Raw genomic sequence first — 15726 nt, 5'->3', positions numbered from 1 at the left:
GAGAAATATGTACGAACTTTATTTATCTCAATACTATACTAAGAGACACAATATCGTTTTTAGCACATCCGTCCCAAAACAAAATACTTCAGGGTGCTATTAAGGCCATGCAAAGTCAATTTGTAGTTTCTCAGGCCCTCGCGCTTGGAAATTGGCAGCTTTACAAAAAAGTTAAATATCGCGTGACCTCAAATTAAAGGCACTAAAAGAAAAGGATAAAGTTCCCGTTTTATCATTATTGGAATCGATTGGAATGGCTCTTAGCTGAAGCTTCTCTCTTCTCTGAAGCTTAGAAAACATTATTCTGAAGACTGAACAACAAGGGAAGAGGTATAAAGCTTTGTCAAGCTTGTTAAGGTCAGATATTTTTGTGTGGGCCCTATGCTATCAAGCCTTGTTCATGTTTGGTAAGATCTAGGTAGACTATAGTATCATCATTAATATGGTGGATCAAGTGAAGAGTGTGAGCTAAAGAACTTGGTGCTGCCATCATCAGCTCGTCGACAATGACACTATAACCCGTTTAATACGAGAAATTTAAATGTATAGATCTACACGTATTTTGAATGTCTACTTCTCTGTGCAGGAGCAATGGCTACTATCCAGCTATCCCAACATTGTTCCTCTTGGCTATACTAACGGACGAGACTGGACAGTTTGAGGTAAGGGTTTAACCGTGTTTGGTTTCTTTTAATATTGTCCTATACTTACAGGACTGGAGTATGACCTGCTCGTTCGAGCGTTGCTGGGTAGCTCAGAGTCATCAACGTTTCTCAAGCAAAGTTTAACTGAGTTACGAGTTGGAGCCTAGAATCAGAGAAGTCCAGCAGCCTGCTAAATCGTTTTGAAACGTAATTTGAAGGCATTCAATCATCTTGAAGTTGCCCTGGGTCACTGTAATCGTGCTGCAGCACAACTGGCAACTCCCCAGGCCCTTGTGAAGCAGCTCCCTATAGGCTATGTGCATCTTTTGTGTACTCACTCTGTGCATTTTCTGTGTACAAATTTCTATTATTGATTTATTAAATATTTTTGCCGACCACAAATACAATGAAAATTTGACACATGCGCAGACAACTAGTACCAGGCCTAGTTGTTCGCCTAACCGTTATAACTAGAGCACTAAAGTGCAAACCCTCGGCTGGTGACATGATTATAAAGAAACCAGAAGACTGATATAATGCAGTGCATATAGTGATGTTGTTATCATCATCATGCATGACTTGCACAGCAACTCAGGAGCAATAAAACTAAACCAGACTGGAGGCATGCTGAAACATTTGAGAACAGGTAGTAGTACTATAAATATATACACTGTGGATTAGGATCACAACAAAGAAGCATGGAGTCTCAGAGAAGTATGGCTCCAGGTCCTGCATGGATCCCAGTCAGCTAAAGCAAGCTTTCTGGTTTAGTGACCCTGTTCCAATATTGTTCCTGGTATATACAGCTTTCTATTTTAGTGACCCTGTTCCATTGTTTCTGGACCTGGTACAGGATCACTTCAGTTATAAGTAACGCATGTGCAAGTTCTGTTCAAGCTACATTTTGCTCGCTTTTATTAGACAAAGAAGCTTTAACACCGAAAGCTGCCACTATTAGAAGTACTGACTTGTTGTGTGGAGGCTACCCATGCTGTAAACGCAGTGCTAGAGCATCCAGGTAAGCAGACCCAGTCACAAGCTTCTTAGCTTTTGCTCGTTTTTATTTGACAACGAAGATTTAACATGAAATTCTGCCACTATTAAAATTAATAACTTGTTGTATGAAGGCTATCCATGCTGTAAACGCAGTGCCATGGCATGCAGGTGAGTAGACTCACACATTACAAACAAACAAACTAGAGCACTAAAGTGCAAACCCTCGGCTGGTGACATGATTATAAAGAAACCAGAAGACTGATATAATGCAGTGCATAATTATAGTGATGTTGTTATCATCATCATGCATGACTTGCACAGCAACTCAGGAGCAATAAAACTAAACCAGACTGGAGGCATGCTGAAACATTTGAGAACAGGTAGTGGTACTATAAATATATGCACTGTGGATTAGGATCACAGCAAAGAAGCATGGAGTCTCAGATTAATCTACGGTCTACATCCTGTTGAATGTGCTGGTTTAGCTTGATTGCCCGCCCTCTAGGGCTAAGCTTGAAGAGTATTGGAGGAAAGCTGAGCACTAGACTCAAATACACAACATCATGCAAGGCACAAAAGCCTAGCCTCGAGTCACGACTTATTTTAAAGCGGCTGAGCCTCGAGGCTAGTTAAACGTCACACTACCCTGACTGACTGAGAATCGCACTGCTAGCATGTTAAGCATTAGCTAACTCAGTCGGTCAATAACGTCTTTTTGTGATAAGGAATGCCAAAGTTGTGTAAATCTAATCATTATAGACAACGTGAGTCCACCGTACCGTGAATACGGTACCATTCCTCCAACAAAAATAAGTGTGATTAAATGAATAAATAAAACGTGACTTAGATCTAGTCCGTGGTAGGGGATGATAGTGTTTTTGCCATCCTTGCTATCAGAGCTGGTGGAGTACGAATGTACGTCAGGAAGGCACTGCTTTCCCATCTTCCTAACGTTTTTATCATTGAATCTTCAATATTCGCTTTGGCAGCGGTTGAAGCTGCCCCGATACGAAAACTGTGGCCAGCGTAGTGAGTATTATTCAAGCCGAGTGCCGATAAGGCTTCCCTGATGCGTGGAACAAAGCTCTGTTTTGTCAGGAACTTCCCATCGGCGTAAATAAACAAGGGGCCTGAATGTGTACCTCGAACCGAGATGTATTGTAAGAGGGCTGCTACAGGGCATAAATCGTCATCTGTTCTGCCAATTATCACAAGCGCACCTCTCCGGAATTGGTCTGTCTTGGACTGCTTCAAGGTGACAGAGATGTAGGTCGGGCCAGCATGGCTATCAACTGCCAAATCAGCAAGGAGCAGGTCCTTGTGATTGACTGCATTGGCAGACGAGCAAGTAATTTCTCCCAACCTGAAGAAACCGAAAAAGCACAAACAGCTCGCAGCCCAAAGCATGACTGTATCTGGTTGTATTGGTTCAACAGACCATAGTGCTTTTATCTGCCTCAAAATGTCTGGGGTAATAGGCAGCCTAGGTTTTTGGGGGTGAGAGATTGCTTTCTCTTTTCTAATGCCTCTCTTGACTAGCATGAATTTTTGCCAAGCCGCTTGCTGAGGTTCGGGAAAATTATGAAGGATATGCAGGTGACGCAATGCCGAGAGGTAAGAATTGATAGTGGAATATGATAGACCACTGCGAGCTAAATATGATACATATAAGCAAAGCATAGATTGAGTAATAGGGAGTGACACAAACTGAGGGGGTAACCTAGCACAAAACTCATAAAACTTTTTAATTCCACTTTTGTAAGTTTTTTGGGTGGACTGAGCTAAACCTTGTTCAAAGTAGCGTTGAACATCCGCCTCCAATGTTGTGACATCCAATCTGGCCTGGAGCCCATCAACATTTCTAACAACTCGAAAGGTATTGCCGATACCGCTGTTGCCGAGAGGTTGGACTTCTGTAAGAAAGCAGAGAGATTGTCACGTGACAGATCATCAGCTAAATCATTATCGATACCACAAATATGTTCAGAAATAAGATTGAACCTGTAGTAAGCTTCGAAAAAATGCAAACAACAGAGCAAATGCATCATCTGTCTGTCCTTGCAAAACCGTTTTGAAAGTGCTGCGACTACTGCCATATTGTCACACCGAAAGAGGACCTTGTCCCCTTGCCAACAACTACCCCACAAAGCTGCTGCAACTATAATGGGGAGCATTTCTTTGGTTGCGATATTTTCAGCGGCATAACTTTCAAATAGAGCCCATGGGATCTGAAACCAGTGATGCCTGGTATATGCACCACAGCCCCAGGAACCCGAAGCATCCGACGTAACAATCGCCGACGGAATTGTTGTGCAACAGGTAGAGAACAGGGTGATGCCATTCCATTTCTCCATAAATGCTAACCACCAAGCTAAATCGGATCGAACTGCCTCGTTTAGACGTACGTGATGATGAGGCTTGGATAAACCCCCTACAGCCGTGTAGATACGCCTCAAAAATGCCTTTCCTGGCTTTATGATACGAGCTGCGTCCTCCAGTGTACCAGCCAAAGACTGTAGATCTTTTTTCGTTGCATTCTTTTTGCTAGACCACGAACGTAGCATCTTTAATATTCGTGCCATTTTCTCTGCCGGGAGGCGAAGTTGCTGGGCAATCGAGTCTATCTCAATGCCTAAGAATGTAATAATTGGCGTAGGAGTGACTGTCTTTTCGGGTGCTACCGGAATGCCCAGAGTGGCACACATCTGCAGCAGCATTGACAAATTGTCTGCACACTCCTCCGTATATCTTCTCCCCCAATTGTTATAAAGTCATCCAAGTAATGCTCAAGATACGTGACACCGTTTTGCTTCACGATCCACTGCAGAGCATCAGCCACTGCATTGAATATCTTGGGAGCCGATCGGAGGCCAAAAGGAAGGACTGTATCCACGTAATATTGTCGTTCCCAAAAAGTGCCGAGTAGTAGCCGATCATCTGGATGCACTGGAATTGTTCTAAACGCACTTTTAACATCCATTTTTGCTATTAATGCTCCTTTGCCGGCCTTATAAACCTGAGCTGCAACGTCAGTGACTTTTATATATTGCAGCGATCAAAGTTGTTTTTGAATACCGTCGTTTACACTTTTGCCCTCTGGTGCTGAGAGATCAACAATCAACCGCCATTCGCCTGGCTGATGCTTTTTCGGTATTACCCCAAATCGACTGACTTGAGCCGGTAATGAGTGCCAAGGAATGGTACGACCCTTAACAAGCTCTTTTGCAATATAATCTGCTACAATTGAGGGGTGTGCAGCAGCTGAGATCATGTTTGATTTTGCCGAGATTACCTTAGACTCTCGATTGTAGCCCAAACGAAAACCGCATCGAACACCATTGCTGATGTAATAAGCAAACAACCTATCCGGATGGTTCAGCAAACAGGCTTTCCAGGCCTCAGCATTTAGTGGTGTGACAATTCGACTCAGCTCTGCTGATGTCACAGCAGTATGCTCAGACTGCCTGAATTGCTCCAGGGCGACTAAATCAGCTGTGTATTGATAGCCTGCAGCAAGCAAATAAGAAAGCCATTGTCAGGAAGTGTGAGAACAAACAGTATCACTACTGAATGCTCTCAAGGTCATACCGCAAGGGTAGACAAAAATGAACTGAACAACTGATTTAGAGCCACCTTGATGGATACAGACTTCCTGCAAGCATGCTGCAAATGTGACATTGCATGCACATAATAATACAAAATGCTGTTCACCACATGCGCATTTAAAGCAAGCGGCCCATGAGCAATCTGATAAGCATAAACAGCTGAGATGAGTAATAATAATTATAGCATAATAATTATTAATGACTAAGCACACTCAGATATGTATATATAGTAGTATAGTTCGTTGAGTTCTCAGTTTTTTGCTTGTTTGTCTCTCTAGAATGGCCTACTACGTTTTGCAGTCTTTCCCGATCCTTGGCACTTTGAGGCTGGATGTGGCTTTTTGCAGAATTTGCATAAATGCGCGAATCTGCATTCTTTATACTTACACTTGGATTCGCCGATTGCATTGTAGAGCCTGCAAATCTCCACCCCTGAATTTACCGGTCTGCTGAATCCCACATCGGGTGTGGGATACCCTGACCTCAGGTAGTTTTTATCTGCTTCATTGCAGTCGGCTGTCTGGTGGTTGTGTCTCAAACAAATTCTGCAAACCGCGTTCCTCTTTGCATTGCCTGCGAGGCAGAATTGATAAAATGCAACATTTAACTTCGACCAGTCCAGGCACTTTTCGTATGCCGCTTTCCGCCGATATGCTCTGTCATATGCCAACCAACCGTCTCCTTCGTAATCCGTGTAGCATCTTACAATGATGGATTGGTAGGCCATCAATTGAGGCACCTTAGACGGGAATTTGTGAGCGAGTATGCTCACCAGAGTGCTGTAGCACTGTATCCACGAGAATATAGAAGAAACTCCCTTCTTAGGCTTGCTCGCACTTGCATTGTGGCAACAATGTGACGATGATTCTGAATAGCTATCTTGCACCCAAGCCTCGGGTAGTAGCTGGTTCATTTCGATGTATTCCAAAGACCATATTTTTTTTCATTAGCTTTTCAGGTACGGGCACAACCCCATCACCGAGGTATAAACTTGCTACCAATCCCTCGTGACTGATAGACTGTTGGGGTAGATAGTTACTCTGAGCCTCAGCTGCTCGCCATATTGTCGATGCATTGGGTATTGCTGAAGCTGGTTGAGATATGAGTGGGACTGATGGTTGGATGCACATGCCTTGTGTCCCGGCACCGGATGGCAGCAATGATGCGACTGTGTGCAAAGGGGGTAGCACCCCTAGTCCCGCAATCGTGCCTGCAATGGAATTAATACATGAAGCGGACTGCAGTGCCAATGTCCTCCATGCATTTTGCGATTCCACCTATGCAGCTATAGCTGTATATTATTTGCACTGCCGAAGTATACAAATACTCTGATCGCCTTTTTGCTGAAAATGCCAGAAACACTCACTGCTACTATTTGCTCACTTGCTATATATAGTGCATGCATGACTGCTGAGCTGCATGTGTGCAATACTAAGCTCTTTTTGTAACACCCTACACCTCTGCATGTAGAGGTGTTTTGCTTAATTGCCCAGTAATAATTATAATGCATTCTGTTTGGCTCACTTGCTAGTGACTGGAGCTGAGCTGTGCAATACTAAGCTCTTTTGCAACACCCTACACCTGCAATGGTGTTTTTGCTGAATTTCCCAAGCTGTGTTTGCTTTTTGCTCACTTGCTAGTGACTGGAGCTGAGCTGTGCAATACTAAGCTCTTTTTGCAACACCCTGCACCTGCAGTGGTGTTTTTTGCTGAATTTCCCAAGCCGGGTTTGCTTTTTTTTGCTCACTTGCTAGTGACTGAAACTGAGCTGTGCAATACTAAGCTCTTTTTGCAACACCCTGCACCTGCAGTGGTGTTTTTGCTGAATTTCCCATGCTGGGTTTTTTTGCTTTTTGCTCACTTGCTAGTGGCTGGAGCTGAACTGTGCAATACTAAGCTCTTTTTGCAACACCCTGCACCTGCAGTGGTGTTTTTGCTGAATTTCCCAAGCTGGGTTTGCTTTTTTGCTCACTTGCTAGTGACTGAAACTGCATGAGCTGTGCAATACTAAGCTCTTTTTGCAACACCCTGCACCTGCAGTGGTGTTTTTGCTGACTTTCCCATGCTGGGTTTTTTTGCTTTTTGCTCACTTGCTAGTGGCTGGAGCTGAGCTGTGCAATACTAAGCTCTTTTTGCAACACCCTACACCTGCAGTGGTGTTTGCTGGATTGTCCCTGCTGGGCTTGCTTTTTTGCTCCCATGCTAGTGACTGAGCTGAATGGTGCAAAAGAAGAAGCTCCATTTGCAACACTCAGCCAAGCACATATATAGCAACACTTATAGTACGCACACAACTTTTGACACTTGCCAAAAACAAACACCAAAACAATTTATTTTTCTCACCTTCCAAGGAAACAGCCGTTCCTAAGGTGGAAGGGAGAGAAGGTTGAGTGGGGTTAGCTGTACCAGCTGCAACAGCAACTGTTGAGACGGCAGTACTGCTGGTAGTGCTGGTAGCTGGTCCCAAACTGTTGGGAGTACTAACTGAGCCAGAACTGTTGAGGTGCTCCTGCACTTGTGGAATGGCGAAGAGTGAGTTGAGCGTGCCTAGAATTGCAGGAGTTGAGCCTTCAGCCATCATTTGACTTTGAATTGAATTCAGATAGCAGAAGCGTCTCTCAGAGCTTTGCTTGAGTTGCAGCGAATGCAAAAGTAATGTTGTCACCTTGTCATCGTTTTATGTGCCAAGACGGAATTCCGTCTTGACCAATCAAATTGCAGAAGTCCAGTCAGGTGATGAACTTGGAGGCAGCAAAGAACTGCACTTTGCTCAACGCATTTGGATAATCATTACGCATGCATTACGCATGGTAAACACTTCATACATAGAAGCTGCTACGAAGCATAAGCAAGGCAAGCAGGGGTCCTTGGGCACAGATTTAGCACCACAGCAAAACACAAGTAGAGAGAGATGCCTTCGCTTGGCGATTTGTATAACAATTAGGAAATATGTGTGGGCGTAAGATCACGATTTAATTACATTCCATTGGTTTTGTGAGCAATCAACATTCCATTTTGAAATGACTTCATGACAAGAGTGCTCAGACGGTGGTTCAAAAGAACGGCGGCTGATTCATGAGACTAAACTACCAGGAGCACACAGGAGCAGAGCGTCTTACCTCGGGGAATCACATCTCGTGTATGTTTACAAAGCATGACCTTATATGCAAAACCGCTAAGTGGATCTGCGGGCATAATTGAGCTGACGGTGCACTTTTACCACAATAAAAGTGAAAAGCAGCTAGCTAGCTATAGGCCTGGTAGTAAGCTCTGTCTTCTAAGAACCCTAGTGAGACTCTCTACTGCAAAAACAAACGCCTAGTATGTGTTAGTCTAGGTCTAGCAAACTTCTCTTTACAAAGTGACTGGATATGCTCCTCTTCAGAGTTTTCTGTACCTTACCAATGACAGTCTCTCCCATGATGTATACCATCATCCATAAGGCCTAGCTTTTCGTTTTGGCTCTTTCTGGCTCGACCTAGCTCTCCTCCTGCTGCACTACATACAAAATCTGTTCTTAATGATATTTACAGGCTGACCGCAGTCTGTAATTTATGCACACAGTACTTACACACTTTTCTTATAAGGCAATGCGGCGTTTAGGAAGACACACAAGATGTGATTTCCAAACCCATGTACAATTAGACGCTCCTTCTGTAATGGGCTCCTGCTACTACTAACAATAAAAGTATCTTAGAGTACACAATTAAACAGACTACTAAGCGGGGCATGTTGGCTTTAATTACCGCATTAGTCGCTTCAGGAATTCTGAGTATAAAAAGAGCTGCCCAGGACGCTACCTTTGACCCCGAAAATTTCATTCAAGCCTTATACGAGGTAGCAAATGACAACTAGAAGACTCTGGAGTAGATAAAGAAAAAAAAAAGAATGTTTTTCCACATACGCGAAACACAGATTGTGACAATGATTTACATGGAGTTTCCTATCCATCTCTTTCTTTTTTTATTTATTTTTTTTATGAAAACTTAACAAAGCATGTACAAGATAGTAGTGGGAGCAAGTCAAGAAAAATAATTGTAATGTTAAAAATTATATCTTTAATTCAGTTTTCCTCCAGGTAGCTAGGAGTGGAGGCTTGCCACTATTAGAAGTACTGACTTGTTGTGTGGAGGCTACCCATGCTGTAAACGCAGTGCTAGAGCATCCAGGTAAGCAGACCCAGTCACAAGCTTCTTAGCTTTTGCTCGTTTTTATTTGACAACGAAGGTTTAACATGAAATTCTGCCACTATTAAAATTAATAACTTGTTGTATGAAGGCTATCCATGCTGTAAACGCAGTGCTGTGGCATCCAGGTGAGTAGATTCACCTGTCACAAACAAACAAACAAACAAACTAGAGCACTAAAGTGCAAACCCTCGGCTGGTGACATGATTAAAAAGAAACCAGAAATATAATGCAGTGCATATAGTGATGTTGTTATCATGTATGACTTGCACAGCAACTCAGGAGCAATAAAACTAAACCAGACTGGAGGCATGCTGAAACATTTGAGAACAGGTAGTGGTACTATATAGATATATGCACTGTGGATTAGGATCACAGTAAAGAATCCTGGAGTCTCAGAGAAGTATGGCTCCAGGTTCTGCATGGAGTAGGATCCCAGTCAGCAGCAGGAGCTATAATTCAAGCTTCTACTTTAGTGACCCTGTTCCATTGTTCCTGGTATATACAGCTTTCTACTTTAGTGACCCTGTTCCATCTTTCTTGGTACAGGATCACTTCAGTTATAAGTAACGCATGTGCAAGTTCTGTTCAAGCTACATTTTGCTCGCTTTTATTAGACAAAGAAGCTTTAACACCGAAAGCTGCCACTATTAGAAGTACTGACTTGTTATGTGGAGGCTACCCATGCTGTAAACGCAGTGCTAGAGCATCCAGGTAAGCAGACCCAGTCACAAGCTTGTTCAAGCTTCTTAGCTTTTGCTCGACAAAGAAGCTTTAACATCACAATCTGTCACTATTTAAACCAAGATATTGTTGTGTGAAGGCTATCCATGCTGTAAACGCAGTGCTGTGGCATCCAGGTGAGTAGATATACTCGTGACAAACAGACAAACAAACAAACAAACAAACTAGAGCACTAAAGTGCAAACCCTCGGCTGGTGACATGATTATAAAGAAACCAGAAATATAATGCAGTCCATAATTATAGTGATGTTGTTATCATGTATGACTTGCACAGCAACTCAGGAGCAATAAAACTAAACCAGACTGGAGGCATGCTGAAACATTTGAGAACAGGTAGTGGTACTATAGATATATGCACTATGGATTAGGATCACAGTAAAGAAGCCTGGAGTCTCAGAGAAGTATGGCTCCAGGTTCTGCATGGAGTAGGATCCCAGTCAGCAGCAGGAGCTATAATTCAAGCTTCTACTTTAGTGACCCTGTTCCATTGTTCCTGGTATATATACAGCTTTCTACTTTAGTGACCCTGTTCCATCGTTTTCTTGGTACAGGATCACTTCAGTTATAAGTAACGCATGTGCAAGTTCTGTTCAAGCTACATTTTGCTCGCTTTTATTAGACAAAGGAGCTTTAACACCGAAAGCTGTCACTATCAAAAGTACTAACTTGTTGTGTGGAGGCTACTCATGCTGTAAACGCAGTGCTAGAGTATCCAGGTAAGCAGACCTAGTCACAAGCTTATTCAAGCTTCTTAGCTTTTGCTCGACAAAGAAGCTTTAACAGCAAAATCTGCCACTATTTAAATCAAGATATTGTTGTGTGAAGGCTATCCATGCTGTAAACGCAGTGATGTGGCATCCAGGTGAGTAGATATACCTGTGACAAACAAACAAACAAACAAACTAGAGCACTAAAGTGCAAACCCTCGGCTGGTGACATGATAATAAAGAAACCAGAAGAGTGATAATGCAGTGCATGTAGCATGTATGACTAGCACAGCAACTCAAGAGCAATAAAACTAAACCAGACTGTAGGGATGCTGAAACATTGAGTATGTCACATGAGACATGCACTGTGGACTGGGATCACAGCAAAGAAGCCTGGAGTCTTAGACTAAGAGAAGTATGGCTCCTTCCAGGCTAGAGTATAGGATCCAGAGTCAGTCAACAACCAGTCACAATTCTACTTTCTTGGCCCTTATTCATGTTACGGGATCACTTCAGCTGCAAATACCTAGTCAGCAGAGGCAGTAATTCTAGCTTTCTACTTTAGTGACCCTGTTCCATTGTTTCTGGTACAGGATCACGTCAGCTGTAAGTAACCCATGTGGAAAAATCACAATGTAACATAGGGTATCTCGAATAAAGGCCGCGTGTATTTATCAGCTGCCAACGGGCAAGTTTAGCTTTTGCTCGCTTTTATTCGACAAAGAAACTTTAACATCAAAATCTGCCACTATTTAAATCAAGATATTGTTGTGTGAAGGCTATCTATGCTGCAAACGCAGCGCTATGGCATCCAGGTGAGTAGAAAACCCCATCACAAACAAACAAACAAACAAACAAACCAACAGACTACTATACCCGCTGGCCGCGGCACGGCCTCGGGTAACAAACAGACCAACATACTACTATACCCGTGGCCGCCCACGCGCGCCTCGGGTAACAAACCAACAGACTACTATACCCGCTGGCCGCGGCACGGCCTCGGGTAACAAACCAACAGACTACTATACCCGTGGCCGCCCACGCGCCTCGGGTAACAAACAGACCAACATACTACTATACCCGTGGCCGCCCACGCGCGCCTCGGGTAACTAGAGCACTAAAGTGCAAACCCTCGGCTGGTGACATGATTAAAAAGAAACCAGAAATATAATGCAGTGCATATAGTGATGTTGTTATCATGTAGGACTTGCACAGCAACTCAGGAGCAATAAAACTAAACCAGACTGGAGGCATGCTGAAACATTTGAGAACAGGTAGTGGTACTATAGCACTGTGGATTAGGATCACAGTAAAGAAGCCTAGAGTCTCAGAGAAGTATGGCTCCAGGTTCTGCATGGAGTAGGATCCCAGTCAGCAGCAGGAGCTATAATTCAAGCTTCTACTTTAGTGACCCTGTTCCATTGTTTCTGGTATATACAGCTTTCTACTTTAGTGACCCTGTTCCATCGTTTTCTTGGTACAGGATCACTTCAGTTATAAGTAACGCATGTGCAAGTTCTGTTCAAGCTACATTTTGCTCGCTTTTATTAGACAGAGGAGCTTTAACACCGAAAGCTGTCACTATCAAAAGTACTAACTTGTTGTGTGGAGGCTACTCATGCTGTAAACGCAGTGCTAGAGCATCCAGGTAAGCAGACCTAGTCACAAGCTTATTCAAGCTTCTTAGCTTTTGCTCGACAAAGAGGCTTTAACATAAAAATCTGCCACTATTTAAATCAAGATATTGTTCTGTGAAGGCTATCTATGCTGTAAACGCAGCGCTGTGGCATCCAGGTGAGTAGATATACCTGTGACAAACAAACAAACAAACAAACAAACAAACAGACCAACATACTACTATACCCGTGGCCGCCCACGCGCGCCTCGGGTACTGTTGATTTCACTTCCCTTCGAATATCCGTAGTCCGTATTGTACGGCGTATCTACCCTGCCCACGCGCCGTTGTACCTAGCCTCGAGACCAGGCCGATTAAAATACGCCTGGATTCGAGGCTACATTGTACCGTACACGGGAATTTTAAAAATCGAAGATGTCTGCTGAACCTGGGAGGAAAGCTGCATATTCAGCTGACATTGGTTGGAGAGTTGTATGGCAGCACATTGGAATGAACCTCTCTTACAAAGAGATAGGAGCTCGCTTGCAAATTGCTTCAAGTACTGCTCACAGAATTTTTTCTCGATTTAAAATGTCAGGAGACGTGGTTGCCAAAAATCAACCTCTTCGGCCACAAACCAGGCACTTAGATGATTATCATGAGCTACTGATCATTGGCATAATATCTGAAAATCCTTGTACTTATCTGAGAGAGATACGCAGCATAATTAAAGAGGCAACTGGAGTGATAGTATCTGAAGCTACAGTGTGCCGTGTTATGAAGAGGAATGGATTCACAAGAAAGAAAATTCAGTATATTGCCAAGCAAAGAAGCGTTCAGTATAGAGCTGACTTCTTAGCACATGCATTGCTCTTTAGGAAAGAACAATTTGTATGGATTGACGAAACTGGAAGCGATAAGCGCCAATCATTAAGGAAATTTGGGTACTCACTGAAAGGCTTACCCCCAGTATGTCATCGCTTCCTAGTACGTGGAATTAGAATCTCTGCACTTGCTGCTATTTGCTCTGAAGGGCTACTTGGAGTCGAACTCACTACGGGAACTTTTAATGGAGACAAATTTTTCGATTTTCTTAGAGGAACTCTGATACCCAACATGAACCCATTTGATGGTTCAAGCAGCAAGTCAGTGATAGTCCTGGACAATTGTTCCATTCACCATGTGCCGGAAGTCATCGAGCTACTTGAGGATGCTGGAATACTAGTTATGTTTCTGCCTCCATACAGCCCAGACCTTAATCCAATAGAGGAAACCTTTAGTTCAGTAAAGTACTTCATTAAAGATCATGACGAACTATATCAGACAACAGATGACCCTCAAAGTATTATTCAGTCAGCTTTTGACAACATCACAAAAGAACAATGTGTAGGTTGGATAAGTGATAGTGGATATGCATAAGCATGATTACTTTACAATGTTCTTGCTTTAATATTACACTCAAAACTTCTTGATATCACTCATGATTGTATCCTTATACTCTACATATTGATCTTGTGTAATAGCACCTAGCTCCATCAGTTTGTGCCATTTCTCAAGCTGATCAATGCATTCAGACCTCAGTGTGATTCGTTTGGCAGGTGATATTCCTTGAGGCTCAGATATAGATCGTTTCTTCAACTTTGATTGGCGAAAGAATGGCTTGTCTGGAGGCTCGTCATATGATACGTGCTTGTTTAGCTGAATCATATGAGCCCAGGCTCGAAGTTGCTCAGGACTAAACTCTCTAGAAGTGTGTTTTTCCTCTAGCTCATCAACAATAGAGTCAACTTCAGCCATTTTCAACAAATGGCCTTGGTAGCTTGAATGACGGGCAGGTTTGTTTTTGTCCTCTTCAGGCTTTTTCTTCTTTGGGGGTACACCAGAACTGACATCAGAAATAGAGAGGCGCTTTCGAGCATGTGCTTTTATCTTTGCCCAAATGATTATAGGGGTTTTCTTTTTGTAGGAGTCATACATTGTTGCCACATCAGCATCACTATCAACTAGTTGCTGCTTTCCTTTGAAACCATGACCAGGCATTATGTAGCCAAACTGTACACCATCAGTACTTTTAATGAGCTTCTCAGATTCCAAAGTACACATAATTTTCTCCTCCAATTCTTGTTTGCTATGAAAGACACTTGCTGAGAACCGTTCCACGGCACCACCTGGAATAAGACGGTTAATGATCTTCAATGAATACTCCACTTGAACTTGAGGGGACTGTTTCGGTACACTTCCATGGTCACTCTGTAATAAATAATACCATAACATCCTACACTGCACTGGGCTGCTAAATTTATTAATGCCTTGTGTCACATAATTAATTTTGTGTGACAGTATTTTAGTATAAATGTGTAGTAAATCTATAGCAGCAGTAGGTGTGTTAAGTATACTTGTATGAACTCACAGTTTGTGCAATCTCTGGGCTTGAGCTAGGGCTTGAGCTAGGGCTTATCACCGTGATGTCAGTCCCACTAGCACGTACCACACCAGATGTACTAGACTCACAGTCTTCACGCATGTGAAATGCGCCTACTTCAATGCTGCCTTGGGGGCCATTTGTTCGACAATGGATGTCCCAGTGATCCATCTTAGTTTAATAAGTTGACTCGAAAATAAAAAATGGTTGCACACGTGGCGTATGCATATATGCATACGCATTTTCGCATACGCATATTCGCATACGCATATTCGAAGGGAAGTGAAAACAACAGTAACAAACCAACAGACTACTATACCCGTGGCCGCCCACGCGCGCCTCGGGTAACTAGAGCACTGAAGTGCAAACCCTCGGCTGGTGACATGATTATAAAGAAACCAGAAGACTGATATAATGCAGTGCATATATTATAGTGATGTTGTTATCATCATCATGCACTGGCATGACTTGCACAGCAACTCAGGACTAAACCAGACTGGAGGCATGCTGAAACATTTGAGAACAGGTAGTGGTACTATAGATATAATTATGCACTGTGGATTAGGATCACAGTAAAGAAGCCTGGAGTCTCAGAAAAGTATGGCTCCAGGTTCTGCATGGAGTAGGATCCCAGTCAGCAGCACAGGAACTATAATTCAAGCTTCTACTTTAGTGACCCTGTTCCATTGTTCCTGGTATATATAGCTTTCTACTTTAGTGACCCTGTTCCATCGTTCTTGGTACAGGATCACTTCAGTTATAAGTAACGCATGTGCAAGTTCTGTTCAAGCTACATTTTGCTCGCT

General features: G+C 43.0%; 4 protein-coding genes and 1 long non-coding RNA gene across 5 annotated transcripts in view; 2 read left to right on the top strand and 3 right to left on the bottom strand.

The window, feature by feature from the left end:
- LOC135342031 (uncharacterized) overlaps positions 1-6311 on the bottom strand; it is a 90738-nt gene extending 84427 nt beyond the window's left edge. Inside the window, exon 1 of the mRNA XM_064538719.1 lies at positions 6308-6311. Coding sequence (XP_064394789.1) covers positions 6308-6309 — 2 coding nt within the window. The 5' untranslated portion in view covers positions 6310-6311. The remainder of the gene's footprint in view (positions 1-6307) is intronic.
- LOC135342016 (uncharacterized) overlaps positions 1-15726 on the top strand; it is a 106480-nt gene that overhangs the window by 25848 nt on the left and 64906 nt on the right. The window lies entirely within an intron of this gene.
- On the top strand, positions 205-1079 carry LOC135342065 (uncharacterized). Its single transcript, XR_010396738.1, has 3 exons — positions 205-357; positions 587-662; positions 714-1079. It is a non-coding gene; the product is annotated as an uncharacterized LOC135342065 (long non-coding RNA).
- On the bottom strand, positions 2086-6158 carry LOC135341214 (uncharacterized). Its single transcript, XM_064537726.1, has 5 exons — positions 5921-6158; positions 5633-5818; positions 4933-5147; positions 4046-4345; positions 2086-3572 (listed from the first exon to the last, which is right to left on the bottom strand). The coding sequence occupies exons 1-5, from the start codon at positions 6156-6158 to the stop codon at positions 2490-2492; spliced, it is 2022 nt and encodes a 673-aa protein (XP_064393796.1). The 3' UTR covers positions 2086-2489.
- Positions 12777-15211, bottom strand: LOC135342050 (uncharacterized). The gene is made up of 2 exons (XM_064538739.1): positions 14909-15211; positions 12777-14748 (listed from the first exon to the last, which is right to left on the bottom strand). The coding sequence occupies exons 1-2, from the start codon at positions 15089-15091 to the stop codon at positions 13957-13959; spliced, it is 975 nt and encodes a 324-aa protein (XP_064394809.1). The 5' UTR covers positions 15092-15211; the 3' UTR covers positions 12777-13956.

The sequence above is a fragment of the Halichondria panicea genome, chromosome 9 (genome assembly GCF_963675165.1).
Source record: "Halichondria panicea chromosome 9, odHalPani1.1, whole genome shotgun sequence".
Taxonomy (NCBI): Eukaryota; Metazoa; Porifera; class Demospongiae; order Suberitida; family Halichondriidae; genus Halichondria; species Halichondria panicea.
This window is presented reverse-complemented; position numbering and strand designations above follow the sequence as displayed.

Bases quoted from the DNA above. Each gene is read 5' to 3' on its own strand.
- LOC135341214 (XM_064537726.1), bottom strand. From the start codon at position 6,158: ATGAACCAGCTACTACCCGAGGCTTGGGTGCAAGATAGCTATTCAGAA. The intron at 5,819-5,920 runs GTTGGTTGGCAT...TCTGCCTCGCAG, and splicing joins CACGGATTACGAAGGAGACG to GCAATGCAAAGAGGAACGCG. The intron at 4,346-4,932 runs GTAATCTCGGCA...ATGCTGCTGCAG, and splicing joins GCTACAATCGAGAGTCTAAG to ATGTGTGCCACTCTGGGCAT.
- LOC135342050 (XM_064538739.1), bottom strand. From the start codon at position 15,091: ATGGATCACTGGGACATCCATTGTCGAACAAATGGCCCCCAAGGCAGC. The intron at 14,749-14,908 runs GTGAGTTCATAC...TATTTATTACAG, and splicing joins GCCCAGAGATTGCACAAACT to AGTGACCATGGAAGTGTACC.